Raw genomic sequence first — 26,362 nt, forward strand, 5'->3', positions numbered from 1 at the left:
GTGAACTAGAGTGAGAGGAAGCGTGTGTAGGGTTTATATATCTATCCATCTGTGTTCTTCTTGTGGGATTAAGTAAAGAGCAATGATGGGTTAAATGCCTATTGAAAGTGTGTCTGTGTGTTATATGTCACACCTATCACATACCCCCTGAGAGAGTTAAACTATTAGGCTGAGCGTTAAACCAGAAGGCTCCCACCTTTGGTGGGACACTAGAAGAGAGTGTGTATAGCTACAATGGGAATATGAGGAGTCAGTACAGATTTAACAGGAGAGAGCATTAAATAGACATCTGCACTCCAAGAACATCCCTAGGGACCCCATGATTCTGAAAGTACCCAGGCTCTGTTCAGATTCCGGAGGCTTAGAACACCAGAGGCTGAATTCCCCTTACAGCAGTCTGGTGGGCTGCTGGGAGGAAGAGCCGGACCACATCTGGCAACAATTAGTCAGTGTACCTTTGAGGTCAAATACAGTGTAAAGTGTGAATAGTTTATGAAGTGTTGTTCCATTCCTTGATACTGTAATGTCATACACATATATTGTTTTATCGAATAATATATGTGTATGTTCATATGCAAACTAGGGCCATGCAAATTGCCTGAGAAGCCTTTGGAGTTCCAACATTTGAATTCCCCTGACAGAGAACCATGTGTAGAAACCTTGGCCAGTCATAATATTGCAGAAATATTTTAACACAACATAACATGAAGTACTAAATTAAAAATACATCCCATAATTGCATATTTCCTAATTTAATGGAAAGAGGACAATTACTTAAGAAATAGCAAAATTAATTACGACAAAGGTATTCGTTAACAGTGTAGGCTATTAACATTTCTAATCATCAGAACTCCTTTACCTTTATTTTTCTCAAATGAAATATTTGATACAGTATGTTAACATGTGCCAGAGTATGTTTTATTCACCTGGTAACAGCAGCAAAATGTCAATATCTCTCAACACTAAAAGATCAAGGGTGTCAGATAGCAGATTTTTTATCATATGCTGACCTTTTGCTAAAATGAAAGTCATGTGTAAATCTAATCGCACAATATATGTACATACTGTAATCTGGGAAAAGGGTTTGCTTTTCATGAGGAAGTCCTAGGGGTATGTCAAGGTTCCTTCCCCACTCTTAACTCTAGGGTACAGATGTGGGAACCTGCATGAAAGACCCCCTACGCCTATTCTTACCAGTTTAAGTTAAAAACTTCCTCAAGGTACAAACTTTGCCTTGCCCTTGAACCGTATGCTGCCACCACCAAGCGTGTTAAACAAAGAACAGGGAAAGAGCCCTCTTGAAGATGTCTTCCCCCAAAATATTCCCCCCAAGCCCTACACCCCCTTTCTTGGGGAAGGCTTGATAAAAATCCTCACCAATTTGTACAGGTGAACACAGACCCAAACCCTTGGATCTTAAGAACAATGAAAAATCAATCAGGTTCTTAAAAGAAGAATTTTAATTAAAGAAAGGAATCAGGATGGTAAATACCTTACAGGGTAATCAGATTCAAAACATAGAGAATCCCTCTAGGTAAAACCTTAAGTTACAAAAAGACACAAAAACAGAAATATACATTCCATTCAGCACAGCCTATTTTACCAGCCATTAAACAAAAGGAAATCTAATGCATTTCTAGCTAGATTACTTACTAACTTTTTACAGGAGTTCTGAGCTGCATTCCTGATCTGTTCCCAGCGAAAGCATCATGCAGACAGACAGACTCTTTGTTTCCCACCCCCTCTCCAGCTTTGAAAGTATCCTGTCTCCTCATTGGTCATTTTGGTCAGGTGCCAGCGAGGTTATCTTAGCTTCTTAACCCTTTACAAGTGAAAGGGTTTTTCCTCTGGCCAGGAGGGATTTTATAGCACTGTATACAGAAAGGTGGTACCCCTTCCCTTTATATTTATGACAGGGTATAAGGGAGAAGGGAAAGGTGCTTTTACCATGTACAACTGCCAGAGGCTATTTTGTTAAATGTTAGCCAGTGCCAAACTGGATATATGGAGAGAGATACAATGTATCAATTCTGAGTGTGCATATATATATATATATTGGGCAACATATAGTTTCAAAGCTGGGGAAATATATTCACATTTAATGCATCTGGACAAGTGGCCTAATTTCTGGAGAAGCTGGGCACAGCTCCCACAACTGATCTAGATGTTTTACATGCCCAAGTCCTTTGAAAATTAAGCTGATTGAATGCCTAAATATGGATTTAGGAGCCTAACTTTAAGCACCTACGTTTAAAATTTTGGCAATTTTATACAGACAGACACATATTCCTCAGGATAAGAACCAAGTGTCTGAAAGGAACCCCTAAGAAAGGAATGCCTGAACAACAATGCATTCTTATGTGCTCTGGCTGAAATCTCCCTCCGCTGCCCCAATGGGCTAATTAACCCCTTTGCAGAGGCCTATGCACAAGGACTGTCTACCACTTCACTTACACTTAATCCTATTTTGAAGATTTGTATGGAACATAAGTGATGCATAGGCTTGACGTTGGCCCTCAGCACAGAGGTGTTTGTATGTGTGCTGGATTAATATCCTTTATCATTTACGCTCTAGGATACCACACTAGTGTTATTTACCTGGCTCTCATAGTTAGGCAGAGGAAGACTACGCAGCAGAAACATAATGTCCCATAATCAGCATCCCATACAAAGACCAGCCCATTCCCAGAATGTAAATGTATATTTCTTATGCAACTTAACACAATTATACATATTACTAGGCCCTTAAAATTCCACTTGTTCTATAGAGGCAAGTATGATTAAATAGTCTTATATTTATTTTAAACGGGGACTCTAAAGATTCCCCCTTTTGGGGAAGAAAAAAGTGGAATTTTAAGGTTTCTAGACTGAAAGACTAATTACAATACCCTGCGTCAGCACACTCAGTAGTTGCTTGCATGAGACGATGAATCGTACACCTATACATTGCATTATTAGCTAGGTTTACTGAACTAGCAGAACCATTGTTCTGATCTGATCTAACAGCTTGAGTGTTCCTTTTAATCTTCTTAAGCACCCATTGCAACTTTTGTTATTTTGCTCCAAAACAAAATATTGCTGTGATGAACAGGAAACACTCTAGAAGCATTTGGCTTAAATACATTTTGCCATTTAATTTAAGATGTTCCCTGGCTGGTATTTTTCTGGATATCTTTTAAACATTCACTCAATTTATTTACATAAAACCTTTTTTCCCCCCTTGCACAAAAATGAGCATGCTATCTCTCTTCTTTACAACACAAAACTGTTGTTTCTCAGCACAGCTCTTCTTCTTGGGGGTTTTAAAGATACATAGGCAGCAAGTGCTTGAAGTATAAAAGTATCCTGTCAATACACTATCTATTTTGTAAGGATATAATGGTAGTGACAGTTACATCATATCCACATTATTGTTTGGTTTCACTAGAGCAAAAGCAATATTCCTTTCCTGTGGCCATATTCTTCTTGTCATGGGGTCTCAATCTGTAGGTTGGCAACATGCAGAAGATGCTGAGCCACAGTGACTTCAGTGGAAGTTATAGGTGCTCAGCCCTTTTCAAGTTTTAGATCCAAAGGGGTGGTTCGCTATGGGAACTGAATAGAGAACATCCTATCTAAATTAAAAGGTCATAATGGGAAGGGGAGATTGGGGCAATAGGGACCCTAAAAAAAGAAGGGAGCAAGGTCTAGAGCAGCCCTTGTGATGTGGGGCAAGAAAAGTGCTGAGGGGGAGCTGAACTCTGGCCCAGGAACGGTGGGATGATGTCAGTAAGACAGGTGACACCCATCCATTTTCACCAGGGTGGGGTAGAACTCCAAGCTGATTTCTACCTTGTTCCCATTAGAGATAAGGTCACCTGTGTTCAGACAGCTGTTATCTAGGGCTCAAAGGACCTAAATCACAGTTGCTTCTACTTCTCCCACACCAACTGACATCAAATGTCAAATGAAAGAGGCGCAAAGCTTCATTGTGAAGCCAATAACACATATACCCTGAAAAGCTGAGTTGGGGGCCTGAATATACTTGTTAATAAATATGCAAACTAGGGTAGTCTGACTACTGAGACATATAGGACCTTTTAAATGTATTACTCAATAGTTGAGGGATGAGCATTTTGCATTTACTGTAAGTTTTATAAAACCCCTAAGGACATTTACGTAGGCTGGGATTTTCAAAGGAGCCCAAGGGAGTGACACACTCAAATCCCATGAACTTTCAATAGGAAATGAGCGCTTAACTTGACCATCTCAGACATAGCAAATATTGCAAGAGGATACAGTACCAGAAGCTCTTTTTCCTACCAATGCTATCTTCACTGTTTCAGATCAGCACTGACTATGGCTGGGTGTCAGCATGGCTGCTTTGTCTCTACAGGAGCATTCTGTGATTGAGTTGCTCAATACAGAGATTGTACTATTCCAATACTAAGCAGGATCAGACTCTCCTGCAGTGCACAAGTGCATATCAACCTGTTGCCCATATTTTCTCAGAGGTTTGGTTGCATTTTTAAGTAGTAATTTTGACATAACAAGCAGCAAAGGAGAAATGTATTTTTTTTTAATCAGGAAGAAATTGGAGAAACTAGAGTCTTCACTGAGATGAATGGGTTTGGAAAGGGAATAAGGAGTGAATTAGAAAGCCCAAAATAGAAATGTTGTGTATAACTTTTGTGCTCAATTAAAACATATTATATCTTGGATGAAAACATCCCTTTTCTTTCCATCAGCTGGTGAGATTCCCAAGTCCTATGCTATATCATTAGTAGGGAGTAAACATTGGTAAAAACCTTTGGACATAATGTGTCAAATTTAGCTCTGGTATAAACAGAATCAACATCCATTCTATGGATTTAACAATCACTTAGTCCAGGGCTTTATTCACTCTAAGGGACCAAAAGCTGCTTTCTCTGAATATCAATGGAGTCATACAGATGTCAGGATTGAACAGAATATGACTCTCAGCTTGTGTATCAGATGTCTCGACTCTAACTTTCCTAACAACCTGTAACTCAACCTTATTTCAGAAGCTACTTCCTTGTACTCATGATCCTCAAGAATAAGAAAACGAGATAGAAGATGACAGCTGATCAGGACTTATGCTAGCATAGTCAAATTAAAAACAACAATAATCATAATGACTAATTAAATATAAGCAGCCTCCAAATGCATGGAATAAAAATAGCTAGATTCTTCCAATTTTCTTTAGGATGGGCCTAAAGAAATAGACATCTTCTATTCCCACTCCACTGCACTGCAGTATATTTATAAGTTCTGCACTGGAGTATATTCAAAAGTTCTGAGCATTCTCTTTTACCCCAGCACTATACAGTGTAGGACATGTTTGCATTATATTCAGCAAGATGAATATGACCCACTTATAGCATCTATATTGGGGTTAGGGGAGAGGAACAATATCAAACACAGAAACACATCTGATACGTATTTTGCAGACAGATAGCTGGATATAGTTTATATAGATATACATCTATATTGATACCTATACATTATACTAATATGAAACGCCCCAACAGATTGATGTATGTGGGGAAACCTCCTGAACTCTTAAAATTAGAAACTCAAAATACAAGAGTGTAGTTAGGAAAGGTGATCAGAATTCACGTGGTGCTAGGTATTTTTATGGAAAAAAGGCACATTCACTCATCTTATTAAAATTCATGGGAATTGAAAATATCCCAAAGCCCAAAAGGGGTTGGGTCAGAAAATCTGTTTAGCAGAAATGGGAAACTTACTCCAAATTCACCTTGAAAGCACTTTCCTCATCACAGTCCTAGTGAGAGACTTTTGATTTGTCTCTTACCTAGCAGGTAATTATTGAACTTATTTTTCCCCTGACTAATGCATACAAAAGGGGATCATTTCAACATTTTATGCAGATTATTATGGTTTGTTCTTACCGAGGTCTTTGTTGGAATTATTTCCTTTTTACTCTATCTCCCCTAACCAGCTTTTCTTTTTTATTTCCTTTTATCCCCCATATTTTGTCCCCTGGCTGTATCATTTGATATTATAATTGCTTTATATTGTTGAATATTGCTGAACTCTACATTTCAATTTTCCTTTGTCCCTATGACACAGAGGCCCATTTGTGGTTCACTCCTCTGTGTCAGCAACTTTTGTCAGGCCTGACATACTCACTACACCTAACACACCATTACTATAATCTGTATCTAACTAAAAGACATTTTGTAATATATAATTGGACAATTAATAACTCACTAACCATTAACATTCTTGCATGATGTGCATACGTGGTTTATATTAAGAGTTATGGACATATGCTGGAATCATGGCTAAGGTGTGTTTAAAGTAGGCATGTATGGGGAAATTGGTAAAAAAGTCTGCCCTAGACAAAGGAATGTGTTTGCTTCTTTGACCAGCCTGGTTGACAGGCAAAAACAATGAAGGTCAATGTACATATTAGGTAAACAAAGCTACCAAGCAGGAATGAGGAGAAACTTTATCAGGACTATAAAGACAGGGGGTCTGAACCTCAAATGATAAAGAATTGAACCAACTGATTGTAACAATATTACTGTTTTATAAAAGTATAAGTGAAGTGTTTTATGAAAGCCTATGAGACACTGGTGACTAATATCATTGTGAACTGTAGGTATTAAACTATATAAGGAATTAAGGATACTCATTGATATTATAATTTACAGTCTGTGACCAAACAAAGGGAGAAACAGGTTTTATCCAGGTAGGAAGGAAGACAGCTATCTACTTGTCTCCAAAGAAATTAGGTAAGGTGTGACTAAAACCAATGGAAGCCCCACTTACATAGAAATCATCAGAGGGATTGGTAGTCTGTAGGAAGGGAAGAATAGATAAAGTCATCCTGCTTCTTGAAACAAGGTAATTGGATGTTGGAAGATATAAGCCATCTTTGGCATCTGTCACTAGACAGACACAAGGGGTCAGAGCTCTTGCAAGCTGAGAAAGGTGGGTCCTTCAACCAATGGGGATTGAAGTCTCTGGGAACTGAACACAGGTAAGAAACCTACTTAGGCAAAGACAAGGGAAGCCAGCACCTTGTACTTCTGTGGAAGGTCTAGACAGAGAGAAAGTCAGCCATGGCTGGAAAGAAGGAAGACTGGTGAGAAAAAAAATCTTGAACAAAGCATGTATCTTGCTAGATTAAGTTTTAGACTTTTGGATGCATTTTTCACTCTATTTGCTTGTAACTATTTCTAACTTTATCTCGTGTACTTAAACTTTATCTTCCTTTCTTAATAAATTTATTTAACTTTTTTAATCTAACCGAACACTGAGTTTAATTTAAAGTGAATGTTAACTCCAGCTGCTGGGTTTTGTCTCTTTAAAGGAGAAAACACACCTTATTATTCCTCTAAATATTGCAGGAGAGAGGTGGATTTTGCAGAGCACAGGGTTTGGGACTGTGGATGCATTGAGATCATCTGCTAACATTAACCAAGTCTGGTAAAGACAAGAGTGTGTCTGTAATCATTGCTGGCACGCTGTTTGATACGAAGTAATTGAATCAGAACTGTACCTTATACAGAACATGAAGTGCATGCTGGCTGCTGGCTGTGTCCCCTCCCCCAGGCAGGAAGCCACAAGTAGCAGAAGCATTTTGGGGGCATTCAGGGTTATAATACAAGTGGTGGCATGACCTCTGGCTGGTCTGAATTAAACCCCAGAATGTGACAGTCCCCCTGTTTTTTCCTTTATTTTCAGATTTACTGTTGTCAAAGAACATCATCATTTAGGTGTACGTGAAAGGAAGTTGGGTCTTAACTAAAGCTCATATGCTGCCACTCTCAGGTGAGTAAAAGCATTGGACGGTGAAAACCCAGTGGAAAGCTCTCTGTATTCTAAATTCTTCTTAAAGGGATTTCAAATGGAGCTGCAAGCATGTAATTGACTAGAATTTGACCCTGTGAGTTTAAACTTTCAAAGCCAGATCCTCAGCTGGTAAAAATTAATTAACATGATTAAGAATCTGGTCCGCCACAATACAGAGTCCCTGTCTTCATGATGCTCTCTATACTGACTCCCACTCCTCCCTGGCAGCCTGGCTCCCTAAGAACCCACTGCCACTGTCTGACCCCTTGCACCTGTCCTCTAATCCTTCTTAATGGTCTATAGAGTGAAGAAGGAGAGATACTGCAGCAGTAAATACTGAGTGAATTTCCAATTAAAAATAAAGTCAGCACGTTGTGTGGCAGAGACAACTCAAAATTAGCCATTTAAACTATTCAAAGAGGGCTCACATGTTGGGACTTACAGTGGTTTCTGTTTATATCCCCCAAAGCTGTTTTGTTTTTGTTTTTTGAATCAGATATAGGGCAGGGACAGTGTCCTCAAGAATGGACAAAAGAAAGGGCTGTCCTTTCCAGATATGGAAACTTCTGTTACATGAAAGCGATTATAATAGCCAAAATCCCAGATTGGATTCTAAGCCTCAATGCTAGTTGTTCTGATGTGTTCTTCAAAAGAAAGGAAGAGAGAAAGGATTCCTTGTTTTGTTTTTTCTCTAATGCCTTTGTCTAGGGAAAAGAAAGAAAATGCAGGCCATCAGTGTTCCCAAGGGATTGGTTATACTATATATTGGGGAAACCAACTAGATAAAGGGATATAAAGATAAAATGTTCTGTCTAGAAGGTCTGAGTTGTTGAACTGCTCTTGTGGTTTCCACCTCAAGAAGATAGGAATCCATTTTTGTTAATTAGGCATTGTGTGGTGAATAAGTCATATCTATGATTCTAAACTTTTGCAGGTGATAGCCAAGGTGAACAGAACATGGACGTTAAGAGATCCACAATCCTCCCCACAAAATCACAGAGCTTGTTTGTAACAAAGGAAGGGTGGGGGGGAATCTTTCAGGCAGAGAGTCAGTATTTAATGCGAGTAAAGGACCTTCCCCAAAACCCTCAGCAACTTGGGCAAACAAACATTCAAAGCTTAAAATAAACCAGCTAAAGGTTTGAAGCTTTCCCCTTCAAGGTATGGAGAGCAGTTTTTCCTTCTTCAAGCAGCATATCAGCCATCAATGAAACTGTTCTGTTTTATATACTCTTCAGTCAAATAGCTGCAACTGCTCTTCCCCCTTTCCTTGTGCTCCTGAGGGGAATTTCTTGGGGTTCAAACTCCGTCTTTGAAATACTCTCTTAGGTCTCAACCCTGCAAACACTGCTACTTTTAAGTGACTTTCCATATATGAACAGTCCTGTTGAGTTCAGTGAGACTGCTCCCACATGGCAAGTTACATTCATAAGTGTTTGCAAGAAGCACCTTATTCCTTAAAGAGCACATGGCAAAGTCTAGAATTCACACATGGCACTTTCTCTTCTTTCCTAACTTTTTTTCCCTTTCTTTTTAATGTTTTTTCCACTTCATATTATATCTTAGGTTTTTCAACACATCAATATGGTACAAATATGACAACCTTTATGTAACATACATGTGAAATGAATTCCTTTTAAATCCTTACTCCTACTCTGCATATTTGGTGAAGTTCATTTTCAATAAAAAAAATTTAAAATGACTTCAGTAAAAGAACTCTTTTATTCTGAGCTTTATCATAAAATAGCACAAAATTAAATCTTCTTGCCTATAACAAAGGCCAGTACCTCTTTTGCTAGACACAATACCTATTAATTAATTTGGATTCCCAATTCTTCATTGTGCCTTCCACATATATATTTTAAAAGGAAGAAGCCTCTCCTATGGCTACCTTTAGGAAGAGGAGGATAAGCAATAGCTTTGTTTTTTTGCAGGTAAAACACTGGGTTAAACTTTTCAGAAGAAGGAGTAAATTAATTGCTGCTGTGTGACAGGTGAAAGGCCAAAACAAAAGTTCCATTACTGCCTGCAGTAACAAACCCTGCTGTACTGACATGGAATACAAAAGGTCTAAGGCAATACATTCTTTTTCTATTCTTACAGTAGTCAGTTCGTAACTCTAAGGTTTTGTGTTCTCCCGCAGAGAAACTGTGAATGCCACTATTTTTCACATCCTAATTTCTAACCCATTACATTCAATACAATAGACTCTATTCTCACCTGAGGCTGACACTGATCCAGGATTTCCCGAGAATGTCTAGGAATCAGCTTCCAGTTCCAGGAGAAAATTAATCAACTATTCCAAAATCTAGGAATATGGCAACACTCCATTTTGTGGGCCCTGTTGCCACCTCAACAACTGAAACCTGTACGACTCCTGACCTTCCACTCACAGTGGGACATGTCCATAGCTGGCATGAATCCGCATAGCTCCGTTGGGCTTAATAAAAAAAATCTGACATTCTCCAAAATTCATGTGTTGGGCGAAGATAAGAATAGGATCCATTTACTGCAGAGGTACAAAACCTGAATTGCTATCGCCATCTTCAGTGATTTTCTAGTTGCCTTATATAACCAAATATATAGTCAATATTTCCCCAGGTATTTAATACCATAAATATACTGAAGGATGAGAATTACTTAGATAACAACATTTTTATAGTTACTTTGATGTTTGTGTGTAAGATATCTGGGAAAGATTTTTATTTTATGTTTTTCAGGAGGGCAAACGTACTTCTTCTAGAACAATAGTTCTCAACCTTTTCCATACTGTGAGTTCATGTTGCAACACACACAGATTTGGAAATCACCCCCCACCCATCTTTATTCCCCCTTCCATCTTGCCACAAAAAAAGAGAACATTGTTGTGATCTCTCTGAGTCCTGATTCTAGAGATCATGACCCCCCAGGTTGAGATCCCATGCCCCAAAAACCTCTTGACAATTTTAATGAAAATCAATGCAGTGGGGAGAAGAGATTCTTAGTGTGTCCATTTGTGAGTCCCACATACAGGGAATAAAATAGAGGAGAATGGAAAGAGCAGGGAAGAAATTATCAGTATTGAACACTAGTTGTACATTATTGCTCATCAGCTTCTGAGAGTTGTCATAAGTCTACATTGATTTTCTTGATCTAGGAATGGAATTCCTAACAGTCAACAATCCTAATGCTAGACTATTATATTTCGGATAAAATTGTATGCTTTTTTCATATATACACAATAAAGGATATATATTTTCCAAAGACGAGTCAGTTTATTCAAAGGAGTGCTCTGCATGACCTAGTGCTTGAGTTTTAGGCCAGTGACTTACCCAAATGTTTCCATCCTGGTGATATGGCTTCCAGTTTCTCCCTGTATCACTATAGAGCATCCGGTATTGAGTCACCCAATCGGAGCTGCTGTATCTGCCTTGCGTTGCAATAGCGCTGATTTGTTTCCTGCTCCCAAAATCCACCTGCAGCCACTGATAATGGTCACTATCTGATGGAGACCAGCCTCCAGCCCCTGTTGAGTTGAAACAAGAGAGACAATCAGACATCTTAATCCAGACGGCTTTTGAAGTGAAGACATTGAAAAGATGCTAGTTGCTGCATATAAGCAGAGAACAACGTAACAGTAACACAATTAAAACATATACAAAAGAAATATTATGAGACCTAAAAAAAACCCTGTCACCTCTTTTATATATGCCACAGGGAAACTCAATTTCTTTCAAGCTGTTTCAGATTGATACTATAACCTTTTTATGATGTAGTTATATGATGTAAAGAGATACCCTACAAATGAGACTATCTTTATAATTCCTTAATTAGAATTTATTAGTATGTGTCAAACTTTAATTGTTTAGAGTTGACCAATTTTCCATGACATCCTTTGTCAGAGTCAGCTGACGCAAATCAGTGACAATCTGTTGATTCCTTATACCCTTTAAATGCTATTTCAAATGAAAAAAGATGATACAAATTAATTGGGAGGGAATAATAGCATGCATCTCTAATTTCCTTCCTTGCCAGTCCAGCATTTCACTGAAATGCGCAGACCTCAAAGAATATCCATCAGCAGTAGTTAAAAAGGAAAGGTATTGCAGAAATGGCTCTGATTTTGATTTGCTGGGTGTACAGGATGTCATAGAGTGCATTTACTGATGCTTGAAAAATGTATTATCGCTCTTTATGGGGCTATGAATTAACTTGATAGTAATATTATTAGCAATATTCTTTTCAGTCACTAGACTGTGTTGAACTGTTCTTAATAAACAAGGACAATGGTGCATAGATAAAAGTGAGTGTCAAGGCATTAAGGCAAGTTCTTACTCTACTAAAGCACAAAATATTAGAGGGGAAAATAGCAGTTAGTTACACACAGGGTTATAAAAGACATTCAGATTGTGGCGTAATGTGCTACACTGAGAAAGTGATGGGGTTTTTGCCAAATTATATCAATAATTGTAAGTATTACATTGGAAAAAAAGCAGAGAATAATTATATTTATACTCAAATGTGAGAGTACTATGCAGAAAAAATCTGCAAAGATTTAAAATGACTCCAAGGATTTGGTCCAAATACATTGCCAGGATCTGGCAGGCACTATGTGATAGTGCAAAACCATTTAGTTTATCACGTGATAACTTCTATTACTTCTTTCCATTGGTAGGATTAAATTTACACCTCAGTCCTTCTTGGCAGCCCCTAGGTTACCTTCTGATCAATCAGCTGGCTTTATTAAAAAAAGCAAACAAACCCCACCAACACAACCACGAAGAACTATGGTCACATGCACATATAGGCAAGATGGTTTTCCATGGGAATCAAAGCCAGAACTTCCATCAGCAGTACCACAGGGCAACTACCAGAGAGAGCCTTTAGTGTGGAGAAAGGAGGCAGTTGAAGAGCCACTGAGACCAACCAGTGGTGGAAGTCAAAGTCACAAAGACTTGGCCTTTTTCAGCACATGCTTCACTTTCTTTATCTAAATTGTTGAGGTGATGATTCCTTCATTGCACGCAAGCTATGGGTGCATGTTGATACCATATTAGCTGTAGTTATCTAGTACAGGAGTGATATAGTGAACTGTGTGTACATGGCTGTGATCCTAAGAGCACCACAGCACCAGCACCAATGTTCCCTCTAATTTTTGACAGGCCGTGTGCCCCAAAAAATTCTTCTGTGCAAATGTTTGTGTGTGTGTGTGTGCGGTGTTTCGCCGCATGCGTGGGGTTTAGGATCCGCGTGCGCGTGCATCTGCACGCAGCTTAGAGGGAACAGTGACAGGCACGCTGTTGTCATAATACTGAAAGGGTGGCCTGTGATATACCATCAGAAAACTAATAACTCACTGATCGTTAATATTCTTGCTTGATATAGGTATGGTAAACCCATAAAGGACTTTATATGTACTGGGAATATGCTCTTAAAATGTACTTGGCAAGCAGTGTCTAAGCCATGCCTGACAAAGAATGTGATTCTGCCTGCTTGAGTGTGTGTCTGATGTAAATTAAGCAAGGTGTCATCAAAGACAAAGGAAAGCCAGTGGGGAAAGATGACTGCATGCCCAGAAAGCCTTCCTTTCTCTTGAAGCAGGGTCAAAGAACTTCAGGAAGAAATAAGCAAAGAAAAAGAGCCATTTTGGCTTCTATCACTTTGAGGTACTAAGGGGTCCAGAGCTCATGAAATCACAGAAAAATGGATCCTTCAACCCAAGGGGGTTCTCTGAGTATAGGTGAAAAACCTGCTTATGAAAAGACTGTAACTTGCTGAAATAAAGTTTTTGTCTTTTTAGAAGCATACTTTTTTACTTTTATTTGCTTGTGATCCTTTCTATCTTTATTCCTTAACCTTGGTATCACTTAATCCTATGAATTTTTGTTTAATAAACTTTTTTTACTTTTACCACAAACCACTTCAGAGCTTGTTTAAAATATAGTGTCTGTTAACCCCCCTTAAGGTAATAAACTACTGGGTACTGTCTCTTTGAGGGAACTTAATTTCTATAAGTGTTCAGTGAGAGGGCTGGACACTACAGGACAAACAGTTTGGGGGAAATTTGGGACTGGGGACTGCTGGGGTCACCTTGCAAAAAGGAACTTGCACCTAGAGTTAAAGGGTAGGTGTTGACACGACCCCTTCCAGGTCTGGGTTGAACCTAAAAGCATCACAATGTCTTGAAATTTTCAAAGGGTGTTATAGATAAATACCATCATGACCAGGGGGTTAGTTTAGTACTCATTTACATGTATAGTATAACGTGGAATTTAAAGTAATTATTAAAAGCATCTATGGTAATATTTATTCATACTCACACACACAATCAGATTTACCAGACTTTTCACAGAAAAATGAATAAGGCAGGACAAAACAGAATATACCCCCTTTATTTCCCCTTTGCACTGGTTTTGAGTGACTAGGTACATTTATTTGTGGATCTAGTAGATTAGCCCCTCCAGTCAATCAATGCCAATATCCCTTTCCAGGTTGGTACATCTGAAGGTGACGGCACACAATGATAAAAAGGTGTCCATGTGAAGGTACTCTGACCACTAGCTTCCTGACCCACTGTAGACAGGGTGTGAGGGGCATAAACAGTACTAAATAGATGCCTTTTAAACCAGTTGCAGTCTTTAAATCACAGAGTGTAAAAGTATACAGAGGTTTCGCAGCAAATGAAATCTGATTGGTTTCTATTATTTCTTTTCCTTTTTAATTTTTTAAATTGAATTTAGAATATATCTAATGTTTAGGATTGAACTCTCTGGAGAAACAATCATTTTATCCATAGAGGAGTATAATATAGAGAGGAACAACAATTAGATTTTCCCCATAATATCCCTACAATGAATTATTTCTGAAGTGCACAATAGCACAAGGTACTACAAGGTATTACACATTATTTAGATTGTAAATATATATTTTGATTATATATATATTACCCCAACTTATATATAATAGCGCCACCTAGTTGATCTATGGGTTGTCTATTAATTATATTGATTATTTAAGAATTCTCAGTTAACACTCTGAGGTTTGATAGGTTCTTGTCGCAAGATCAGGCACAGTATTACTAAAATTACTGTTCAACTACGAACCCTGATGAACACGATTGCAAACACTCACACTTAAGAAAAAAAATTGGTATTTGTAATAGTTTTAGTAATACAGTTAGCAAAGTTACAAACACTGCAACCCACCAAGGTGTTAGAGATATTACAGAATGTGCATCTACGCATTCATATACTCACACCGTCCCTTGCACAACAACTTGAAACATTAGTCATAATCTTCCTCATCACCATCGCCAGTGGTTATCATCCGGATGTCTCCCAATAGGTACATCAACCAGCCTGGGATTCAGTTTTTATAATGTGTTATACTGACACCATTATGCCTAATGCATATTAAGTCGGGGTTTCATCCCCTTTATTTTTATTTCTTCATTTGGGGTGCCCTTTTCCCATAGGTTACTCATCCACGTACATCAAGCTTATTAGCATATATAACACATAAAAATGGGTCATACTGGGTCAGACCAAAGGTCCATCCAGCCCAGTATCCTGTCTACCAACAGTGGCCAATGCCAGGTGCCCTAGAGGGAGTGAACCTAACACGTAATGATCTAGTGATCTCTCTCCTGCCATCTATCTCCACCCTTTGACAAACAGAGGCTAGGGACACCATTCCTTACCCATCCTGGCTAATAGCCATTAATGGACTTAACCTCCATGAATTTATCCAGTTCTCTTTTAAACCCTGTTATAGTCCTAGCCTTCACAACCTCCTCAGGCAAGGAGTCCCAGTGGTTGACTGTGCGCTGAGTGAAGAACAACTTCCTTTTATTTGTTTTAAACCTGCTGCCCATTAATTTCATTTGGAGGCCCCTAGTTCTTATATTATGGGAACAAGTCAATAACTTTTCCTTATTCACTTTCTCCACACCACTCTGATTTTATATACCTCTATCATATCCCCCCTTAGTCTCCTCTTTTCCAAGCTGAAAAGTCCTAGCCTCTTTAATCTCTCTTCATATGGGAGATTCCTTTCCAAACCCCTAATCATTTTAGTTGCCCTTTTCTGAAAATACCAGTATATCTTTTTTGAGATGAGGGGACCACATCTGTAAGCAGTATTCAAGATGTGGGCGTACCATGGATTTAGATAAGGGCAATAAGATATTCTCTGTCTTATTCTCTATCCCTTTTTTAATGATTTCTAACATCCCATTTGCTTTTTGGACTGCCGCTGCACACTGCGTGAACGTCTTCGGAGAACTATCCACGATGACTCCAAGATCTTTCTCCTGATTAGTTGTAGCTAAATTAGCCCCCCCATCGTATTGTATGTATAGTTGAGGTTATTTTTTCCAATGTGCATTACTTTACATTTATCCATATTAAATTTCATTTGCCATTTTGTTGCCCAATCACTTAGTTTTGTGACATCTTTTTGAAGTTCTTCACAGTCTGCTTTGGTCTTAACTATCTTGAGCAGTTTAGTATCGTCTGCAAACTTTGCCACCTCACTGTTTACCCCTTTCTCCAGATCATTTATGAATAAGTTGAATAGGATTGGTCCTAGGACTGACCCTTGGGGAACACCACTCGTCGCCCCTCTCCATTCTGAAAATTTACCATTTATTCCTACACTTTGTTCCCTGTCTTTTAACCAGTTCTCAGTCCATGAAAGGATCTTCCCTCTTATCCCATGACAACTTAATTTACATAACCTTTGGTGAGGGACCTTGTCAAAGACTTTCTGGAAATCTAAGTACACTATGTCCACTGGATCCCCCTGGTCCACATGTTTGTTGACGCCCTCAAAGAACTGTAATAGATTAGTAAGACATTATCTCCCTTTACAGAAACCATGTTGACTTTTGCGCAACAATTTATGTTCTTCTATGTGTCTGACAATTTTATTCTTTACAATGTTTCAACTAATTTGGCCGGAACTGACGTTAGACTTACCAGTCTGTAATTGCCAGGATCACCTCTAGAGCCCTTCTTAAATATTGGTGTTACATTAGCTATCTTCCAGTCATTGGGTACAGTCGCTGATTTAAAGGACAGGTTACAAACTATAGTTAATAGTTCCGCAATTTCACATTTGAGTTCCTTCAGAACACTTGGATGAATGCCATCTGGTCCCCATGATGTGTTCCTGTTAAGTTTCTCAATTAATTCCAAAACCTCCTCTCGTGACACTTCAATCTGTGACAATTCCTCAAATTTGTCACCTACAAAAGACGGCTCAGGTTTGGGAATCTCCCTAACATCCTCAGCCGTGAAGACTGAAGCAAAGAATTCATTTAGTTTCTCCACGATGACTCTATTGTCTTTAAGTGCTCCTTTTGTATCTTGATCGTCCAGGGGCCACACTGGTTGTTTAACAGGCTTCCTGCTTCTGGTGTACTTAAAAAACATTTGTTATTACTTTTGAGTTTTTGGCTAGCTGTTCTTCAAACTCCTTTTTGTCTTTTATTATTACATTTTTACATTTAATTTGGCAGTGTTTATGCTCCTTTCTATTTACCTCACTAGGATTTGACTTCCACTTTTAAAAAGATGCCTTTTTATCTCTCACTGCTTCTTTTACATGGTTGTTAAGCCATGGTGGCTCTTTTTCACTTCTTCTACTGTGCTTTTTAATTTGAGGTATACATTTAAGTTGAGCCTCTATCATGGTGTCTTTGAAAACTGTCCATGCAGCTTGCAGGGATTTCACTCTAGTCACTGTACCTTTTAATTAGTTACAATCAGTTACAATGGTATTCTTGTGGACAGACATCTGCTGATGTTCCTACCTTTAAAATACCCAAAACTGGAAAAAAACTAGCTTTGATGTTGGCAAACCAGGTGCCAGCTCTTGCCAAGGCTTTAGGCCTAAGCTGAATACTGACAAATTCATTGCTAAACACCTGTCTGGTTTACCTATGTGTTAGTATGGTTAAGATGGGTGTTGAACGTATAACAATGTGTTTAGTGTTCAGAATTTATTAAATGCTTTGAAGTTGCTGCATGCATTAATATCACTTACAATATCTTTATCACATGCTATAAGGTAATAAAAAAGTTTTTGCTTTATAAATGTAAAAAATGTTTCCTCTGAAACTGTGAATCTGTCAGGAGGGATTGCTTCCTGCTCATCAAGAAGACTATCCAAACTAACTGGAGAGACTACATGCAAAAAGGGCTCATCCCATCAGCCTGAATACTGAAAGAAGAAAATAAAAATAGCTGAGAAGAAAATTTGTCTTCCTTTTTTGCTGTTTGGACTCTCACAGGGCTGGAGCTATGAAACAAAAGCAGAGAGCCCCAGGATTGACCTGGGTTAACCCTAAAAGACATTCAGAGCTGACATTACTACAACTCTGTCACCTTTAAAACTATACAGTGTAACTCATTTGTGGGTCCTTGCCTGCTTTAACCTTGTAATAACTCTCATTTCCTTCTTAGTTAACAAATCTTTAATTAGTTTATTACAGGATTGGCTACACACATTATCTTTGGTCAGGTTTCAGAGTAACAGCCGTGTTAGTCTGTATTCACAAAAAGAAAAGGAGTACTTGTGACACCTTAGAGACTAACCAATTTATTTGAGCATGAGCTTTCGTGAGCTACAGCTCACTTCATCGGATGCATACCGTGGATACTGCAGCAGACTTTATATACACACAGAGATCATGAAACAATACCTCCTCCCACCCCACTGTCCTGCTGGTAATAGCTTATCTAAAGTGATCATCAAGTTGGGCCATTTCCAGCACAAATCCAGGTTTTCTCACCCTCCATCCCCCCACACACAAACTCACTCTCCTGCTGGTAATAGCCCATCCAAAGTGACAACTCTCTACACAATGTGCATGATAATCAAGGTGGGCCATTTCCAGCACAAATCCAGGTTTTCTCACCCCCCCACCCCCATACACACACAAACTCACTCTCCTGCTGGTAATAGCTCATCCAAAGTGATCACTCTCCCTACAATGTGCATGGTAATCAAGGTGGGCCATGTCCAGCACAAATCCAGACTTTCTCACCCCCCCCTTTTTTTCCCGGGGACACACACACACGCGCACAAACTCACTCTCCTGCTGGCAATAGCTCATCCAAACTGACCACTCTCCAAGTTTAAATCCACGTTTAACCAGAACATCTGGGGGGGGGTGGTAGGAAAAAACAAGGGGAAATAGGCTACCTTGCATAATGACTTAGCCACTCCCAGTCTCTATTTAAGCCTAAATTAATAGTATCCAATTTGCTAATGAATTCCAATTCAGCAGTTTCTCGCTGGAGTCTGGATTTGAAGTTTTTTTGTTTTAAGATAGCGACCTTCATGTCTGTGATTGCGTGACCAGAGAGATTGAAGTGTTCTCCGACTGGTTTATGAATGTTATAATTCTTGACATCTGATTTGTGTCCATTTATTCTTTTACGTAGAGACTGTCCAGTTTGACCAATGTAAATGGCAGAGGGGGATTGCTGGCACATGATGGCATATATCACATTGGTGGATGTGCAGGTGAACGAGCCTCTGATAGTGTGGCTGATGTTATTAGGCCCTGTGATGGTGTCCCCTGAATAGATATGTGGGCACAGTTGGCAACGGGCTTTGTTGCAAGGATAAGTTCCTGGGTTAGTGGTTCTGTTGTGTGGTATGTGGTTGTTGGTGAGTATTTGCTTCAGGTTGCGGGGCTGTCTGTAGGCAAGGACTGGCCTGTCTCCCAAGATTTGTGAGAGTGTTGGGTCATCCTTTAGGATAGGTTGTAGATCCTTAATAATGCGTTGGAGGGGTTTTAGTTGGGGGCTGAAGGTGACGGCTAGTGGCATTCTGTTATTTTCTTTGTTAGGCCTGTCCTGTAGTAGGTAACTTCTGGGAACTCTTCTGGCTCAATCAATCTGTTTCTTCACTTCCGCAGGTGGGTATTGTAGTTGTAAGAAAGCTTGACAGAGATCTTGTAGGTGTTTGTCTCTGTCTGAGGGGTTGGAGCAAATGCGGTTGTATCGCAGAGCTTGGCTGTAGGCGATGGATCGTGTGGTGTGGTCAGGGTGAAAGCTGGAGGCATGTAGGTAGGAATAGCGGTCAGTAGGTTTCTGGTATAGGGTGGTGTTTATGTGACCATTGTTTATTAGCACTGTAGTGTCCAGGAAGTGGATCTCTGTGTGGACTGGACCAGGCTGAGGTTGATGGTGGGACGGAAGTTGTTGAAATCATGGTGGAATTCCTCAAGGGCTTCTTTTCCATGGGTCCAGATGATGAAGATGTCATCAATATAGCGCAAGTAGAGTAGGGGCGTTAGGGGACGAGAGCTGAGGAAGCGTTGTTCTAAATCAGCCATAAAAATGTTGGCATACTGTGGGGCCATGCGGGTACCCATAGCAGTGCCGCTGATCTGAAGGTATACATTGTCCCCAAATGTAAAATAGTTATGAGTAAGGACAAAGATCACTTTAGATAAACTATTACCAGCAGGACAGTGGGGTGGGAGGAGGTATTGTTTCATGATCTCTGTGTGTATATAAAGTCTGCTGCAGTTTCCACGGTATGCATCCGATGAAGTGAGCTGTAGCTCACGAAAGCTCATGCTCAAATAAATTGGTTAGTCTCTAAGGTGCCACAAGTACTCCTTTTCTATCTTTGGTCAGAGATCTAAGGTACAAATTGACTTGAGGTAAGTAACTGGTCTCTTGGAACTAGAAGCAACCTGAATCTTTTGTGATCTTGGGTGTATAGCAACCAAATATCACTAAGCCCAGCTTGCTTGGGTGGCAGGATAGACTGGAATGTCCAGGAGATTGTCTGTGACTCCATGGTAAGACTGTTTTAGGAGTTCACACTTGTAACTGGGTTGATAGAATCTAGTTATAGAACACAGAACCAGTTTGGAGTCTCTGCCCTGCTTCTTGACAGTCTGCCCTGAGGCTGGCACTCGCAGCCATGAACTACTCCAGACAGCGTGACAGTAGCTTTCTGTGGTTACCGGTCAGCAGTTTAGTCATTACAGCATTCTATCTTGTGATATTTTATAATCTGGGGTTACTCCTAGTTAACTGCTAATGCTTTTGGGGCCTTCTGCCTTGATTCTTTTCGCTAAGCTACTCTCTTACAGGTCTTGAGGTTTGAAGGCTCATTGCATTACTGTTTTAACTTATACCGATCCTTTATCTATAGGCTAGAGTAGCTTGACACTTCCCATTTTTACAAGACTCTTGTTTCAGTTGCTTATAACTTTGCCAGACTTCAGCTAGTCAGGCTTAATTTTCCATGGCAGGTATCTGACTCAGGCTGATTTTTTCTAGGAAAGTTTCAGCTTCAACAGTGGAGCCATTTCTGAGAACAAGGCGGGGGGGGGGGGGGGGGGTAGGGGGTGGGGTGGGGGTGGGAGGGGATATTGTTTTGCAATCTTAAAAAAAAGAGCCTCTGGTGATCTTTTCTTTAAGAATCTATAGCGTCCCCCTGTTTTGGAACAAGAACTTAAAATTTGGCCGAGAGCGGCTTTTCTATCAGGGATGCTCCTTTTGACGTTCCCATGAAAATCAGCCCACATTTGAGCAAGTTATAAGCCTTTGAAAAAATTAAGTGTGCACATGCTTATGAGAGGATTCTTAGAGAAGCAGCTAAAATATCTGAAGATTCCATCCTCACTGCTCACATGCCACCCCTCAGATCCTAGTGCTGACCAGAGTGTTCATGTGTCATCGAAACTGAGCAAGTGAGCATTCACTATCCCGGGTATATAGAGGTGAAGCGGGACCTTCCTTGTAATTGCTGCTCGAGGGCAGGGAGGGGCCAGGCACTAGAAATGAGAGCGGGAAGCCTGCCTCTCCTGTGATCTCAATGACCCTTCTGCTGATGTCCAGATAGCATGGAGGAGGAGGATGCCTGAATTGAATGTAAAGGGGACAAGAGCCAGATCTGGGAGCAGGACAAGGAGTAGATTAGCACAAGGAACTTGGTGAAACCAACAGGAGTGAGATGGAGAAAGAAAAATTGTGAATAGGAGTTAGGGTGGGATGGAGTGGGACTGGCTGGGTAAGGAGAGGGACTGAGATGAGAGGCTTCAGCAGTGGAAACTAAGGGAACGTCTACACTACAGGCTAGGGGTGTGATTCCCAGCTCACTTAGACATGCTTGTGCTAACTCTTATCTGACCTAGCACACCAAAATCACACTGTGCTGGCTGCTCCTACTCTGTGTTGTCATGGCTACACTACAGTTTTTAGCATACCAGCACAGATGACAGGTAGCACGAGTATGTCTACATGAGCTGGAAGTCACACCCTAGGTCATAGTGGAGACATATCATAGACTGAGTAGTCAAGGAGAATGATTCTGGGACAAAGAGTCGAGGTGGGGAAGAGGCAGGATAAATTTAAGTAATATATTAAATAATACTAAGTACTCCATAAAATCAGGTCCTAGGATTCTTAAATCAGACACCCAAAGTTATTGGAAACTTTTGACCTCTATCTTTTTGTGACTCAGTTCTGCATCTGTAAAAAGAGGATAATACCACTCTGTCATCTCACATGGGTGTTGCAAATATACATTAATATTTGTGAAGCACACACTTCCTGTAGTGATGAATCCTATGAGGAAATTAATAATTCTGTATTCAGTACAGGAGTTGAATAATATGCTGTAAATAAGGCCACCCACTGAACTAAGAGGATAAAGCCAAATATTGAATAGCTACTCAATAGCTATATAACAGACGGGTTCCATTGAAAATTTAATATATGATCTTGCAGTAAAAGACTACATCATAATGCACATACTCCAGGGGACAGAATTAAGGTTTCCCTGACAACCTTAATTTTGGCATTTCTTAACTTTCGATTTAGCAAACTTAATATTTTTTAACATTTTAAAAAATATATATAGATATTCTATAATTTAAGGAACAGTATGTGATTAAACAGTCAAAGATGAAAGTTCGTGTTGCACATATTACCTTAACTTTTGCAGTTTTTATATAAAAAGTACCAGTATATAAAAGCTACTATGAAGCAAATTACTGACATAAATCTGTAAAACTGATGTCCTTCCAACAACATAATTGTTTGGTAAGTACAATGTCTCATATACTGTAACGTAACTGAAGTTACTTTTCATACACACGTGTTTACTGTAACAGTAGTGTAGTTAAAGAAGATGATCTTATGGTAAGTACATATATCAGAAGGAAACCTAACTACAGTCTAATTATGTTCTAACTACAGTGGGACAAAGTTTTAATCACAGTTACATTGGTATTACTGAGATCAGAATTTGGCCTGGTGCAGCTAAGATACCTTTTGGTGACCTGCAAACCGTAGCTAGCTTTTGGAATCTTTTCACCCAAAAAAGCAATTGAAAAGAGTTGGAAAATTTTGAACGACACTTGATTTTCCCATCTTTAATCTGAGGTGACACCACCAGCTCACTTCATACACACCTGCCAAAATTGCTATCACATGTTAACAACTCAATTACCAATACCAGACGGGGTCCAATGTGAGCTGATGACCTTCAGAGGGGAAAGGTGCTGCAAGCCAGAACCTGTAACTTGACCTACTCAACTCATTTCTAACAAGGTAGAGGCAATAAAGGATTTGTAGTCAACAATATTCTACATGCCAGCAAAAGTTTAAGTCCCAATTTTGCAGCACACTATTGTTTTAGGATGTGCCCTCCTCTTTCTCCTCAAACAATAAAGGGAGAATGGAAGTTGTTTCAGTTGGAAAGGGAAGTGAAAGTCACTGGGCAAAGGGATGAACATATTTTATATTGCTACATATGCTGCTTAGCAGAGCAGCATGTGAAGGGAATGGTGAGCAGCCCCAAAGAGAAAGCAGGTGTTAGACCTGCACCAGAAACACACTGTGACGATCAATGAAAAGTCTCCTGTTATTATTTGATCTATCTAGCAGTGTAATTTGGAGGAGTTGATTACTTTGTTCATTTGACTTGTGAAATGTGTAACCTCTATTGATCCAAGGATTAAGAAAGATTCTTCTTTTTTTACCAAGTACTCACTCTGGAATAAGTTGTGAGAAAGTTGGATTAAAGTCGTCCCTACCCCTACCCCACCCCCGGCCCATGTGAGCCTCACTGGGGCCTCAATTCAACAAATCAAAGCACATGCTGAAGTCCATGCTCATTCAGCAAAGCACCAAGGAATCTGCTTAACTTTAAGCACGTGTGTAAACTGTATTAAAGTTCATGTGATTTATGCATGTGCTTAGTGTTCAACATGTGCTTACACGGTTGCTGGACAGGAATTGTTTGCTGCATTGGGGCCTGGAGGAATAGTCTGATATTGCACAGGCAGGAGGAGGGGTTGTTAACATGCAGAAATATCTTACAACATTTCTCCCTTCCTAGAATGGTGGAAAACTTTGAATACAAAATTGATGTCTGCATTATTCTTATGTTGGAATTCTGTGTGTTTTTGAATCTGATATAGATGCAGGAGAGTATGGTGAAGTACCCTTTGTGAAAAACTGATGTGGCTAGGATATTGGAAGTTATCAGTAAAAATTAGTTTGTATTGAAACTGATGGTGAAATCAACTATTTTATTAACACTGTTCATGGTGTTCTTAGCACTTTGTTATAAACTGTTTAATTTTTTTAGTTATTGTTTATATCCTGCATTTTATTGCATGCATTCTTTCCATTTTTTAAAAAATATGGTGGAAACCAGCCATCAACAATATTTTTGATGGTAGGCAATTAATATTTATTTTATATAGCAGATATAATGCAAAATGTCAGAGATTGCTTCATAGACTATGAAAGCAATGCAAATGAGTTACACATGGTAAGAAGGCATTAAAACTACATAGCAAATAAAAGAAAGTAAATGGTAAAAAGGTAAAATGGGCTCACTTCATTAAAGAGACAATGGGCAGATGTGTGTGTGTATGTGTGTCTGACTTGTAATACATAAAATCACAGACAATATCTTGTTTCCCAATTTTTTTTATGATATTCCAGAATAAAATGTGATGATACACATTGTCCTACTCACCAAGAGGCAGTGGCACTGACTAACAGATTAATAAATAACTTGGGCCAGATTCTCCTACCCTAACTCATGCTGGCTAGTAATTTACATCACAAGCAGTCCTCATTAATTTCAGCTAGAGTCACAATGTCAGAATCTGGCCCTCTGATAACAAATAAAAGAGAACCATTAGTTTAGCAGTAGGAATGCCAGCACTGAGTGCTGAACACAGCAGGCCCTTATGAGTGCACAAAGAGTGTGCGCACACAGGAAGCGTCCCTCCTACCAACTGCCTGACCCACATAAAGGCAGCCACAAATGTCGTCCCATAATTAGTGTGAGCAGTCTCCACTGCAATGAAACAAACTGATACTTAACAGAAGCAAGCACACAAGTTTACATCCCAGCCACTGAGGCAGTTGCTAGGATCCTTCTGACTCCTCATTGTTTTGAACTCTCCCCAACTCAGGGGTACTGAACAGATAAAAGAGGGGAAATGTGAGCAACGCAGAATTGCACAGAAAAGCATCAACCAACCCCCAGAATTGTGAAAAGCATCAACCAACCCCCAGAATTGTGATACAGTAGTTCAAGAACACCACACATTATCCGTGCTTTCTCACTATGTTTATATCAAATACGTGGGGGAGAGGGAATCCATTTCACAATTCTCTCGGAAGAGATGAAGAATATGCCTATACATTTTCATTTTTTAATTATTAAATTGTTTTCCTCAATCTCAGCAATGACATTAACAACTTTTTTTCAAGTGCCTTCAGGGTTACAGAACTGACAATTTGTTCCATTAAGACACTGAACAAGCAAATAATATTACAAAGAAACATGCAGAGGTCTTTCAATCAGTGAGAGAAACTAGGATGGATTCCTATTATAACTACATCCCATGTAAAGAGATGTAGTTATAAAAGGGAAATTATATTTTTCCTCTACAAATTCAAACTATAATAAGGGTGAGCGCCAGTTCACAAGTTCATTTATGAATACATTTTAAGTGCAATGGGTTTGGGGCAGGTGGTAAAAGTGGAGAGAAACAAAAAGATGCAGATATACTTCTGATAAAACAAAACACTCAAAATGCAGAGTAAGTTAATGTTCACAAAGCTGAAATTCAGCATATACATTTTTTCTCATTATTATTATTACGGTGGCACTTAGAAACCCTAGTTATGGACCAGGACGCCATTGTCCTAGGGGCCGTACAAACACAGAACAAAAATATGACCTCCCATCCCAAGAGGCTTACGATCTGAATATAAGACAAGAGATGACAGGTTGCTACAGACAGAGACACGGGGGAGTAAAAGAAACAACAAAATGTTGATGGTCAGCATGACAGGCAGTGGTCTCACCATCACCATTGTTTTCTGTGATTATATTGGGATGCAAAGAGGTGACATTGTCATTCCAAAGGCTGCAACTTTTCATCAGCATATATTGCAACATGAGACATTTGAAAAACCCAACCATCACTTTATGGGTGTTCAGTTATTACTGTGATTAGTGCAAAAAGGGACTACCTATGCATTGCTATGCA

At 39.4% G+C, this 26,362-nt stretch overlaps 1 protein-coding gene across 6 annotated transcripts in view; it reads right to left on the reverse strand.

Annotated features, from left to right (window-relative positions):
* CNTNAP2 (contactin associated protein 2) overlaps positions 1-26,362 on the reverse strand; it is a 1,669,434-nt gene that overhangs the window by 1,090,341 nt on the left and 552,731 nt on the right. For all 6 annotated transcript variants that reach the window (XM_073332778.2, XM_078851686.1, XM_073332785.2 and 3 more), the window contains exon 3: positions 11,139-11,332. In XM_073332778.2, coding sequence (XP_073188879.1) covers positions 11,139-11,332 — 194 coding nt within the window. The remainder of the gene's footprint in view (positions 1-11,138; positions 11,333-26,362) is intronic.

This window comes from Lepidochelys kempii, chromosome 2 (assembly GCF_965140285.1).
Source record: "Lepidochelys kempii isolate rLepKem1 chromosome 2, rLepKem1.hap1, whole genome shotgun sequence".
Lineage (NCBI taxonomy): Eukaryota > Metazoa > Chordata > Testudines > Cheloniidae > Lepidochelys > Lepidochelys kempii.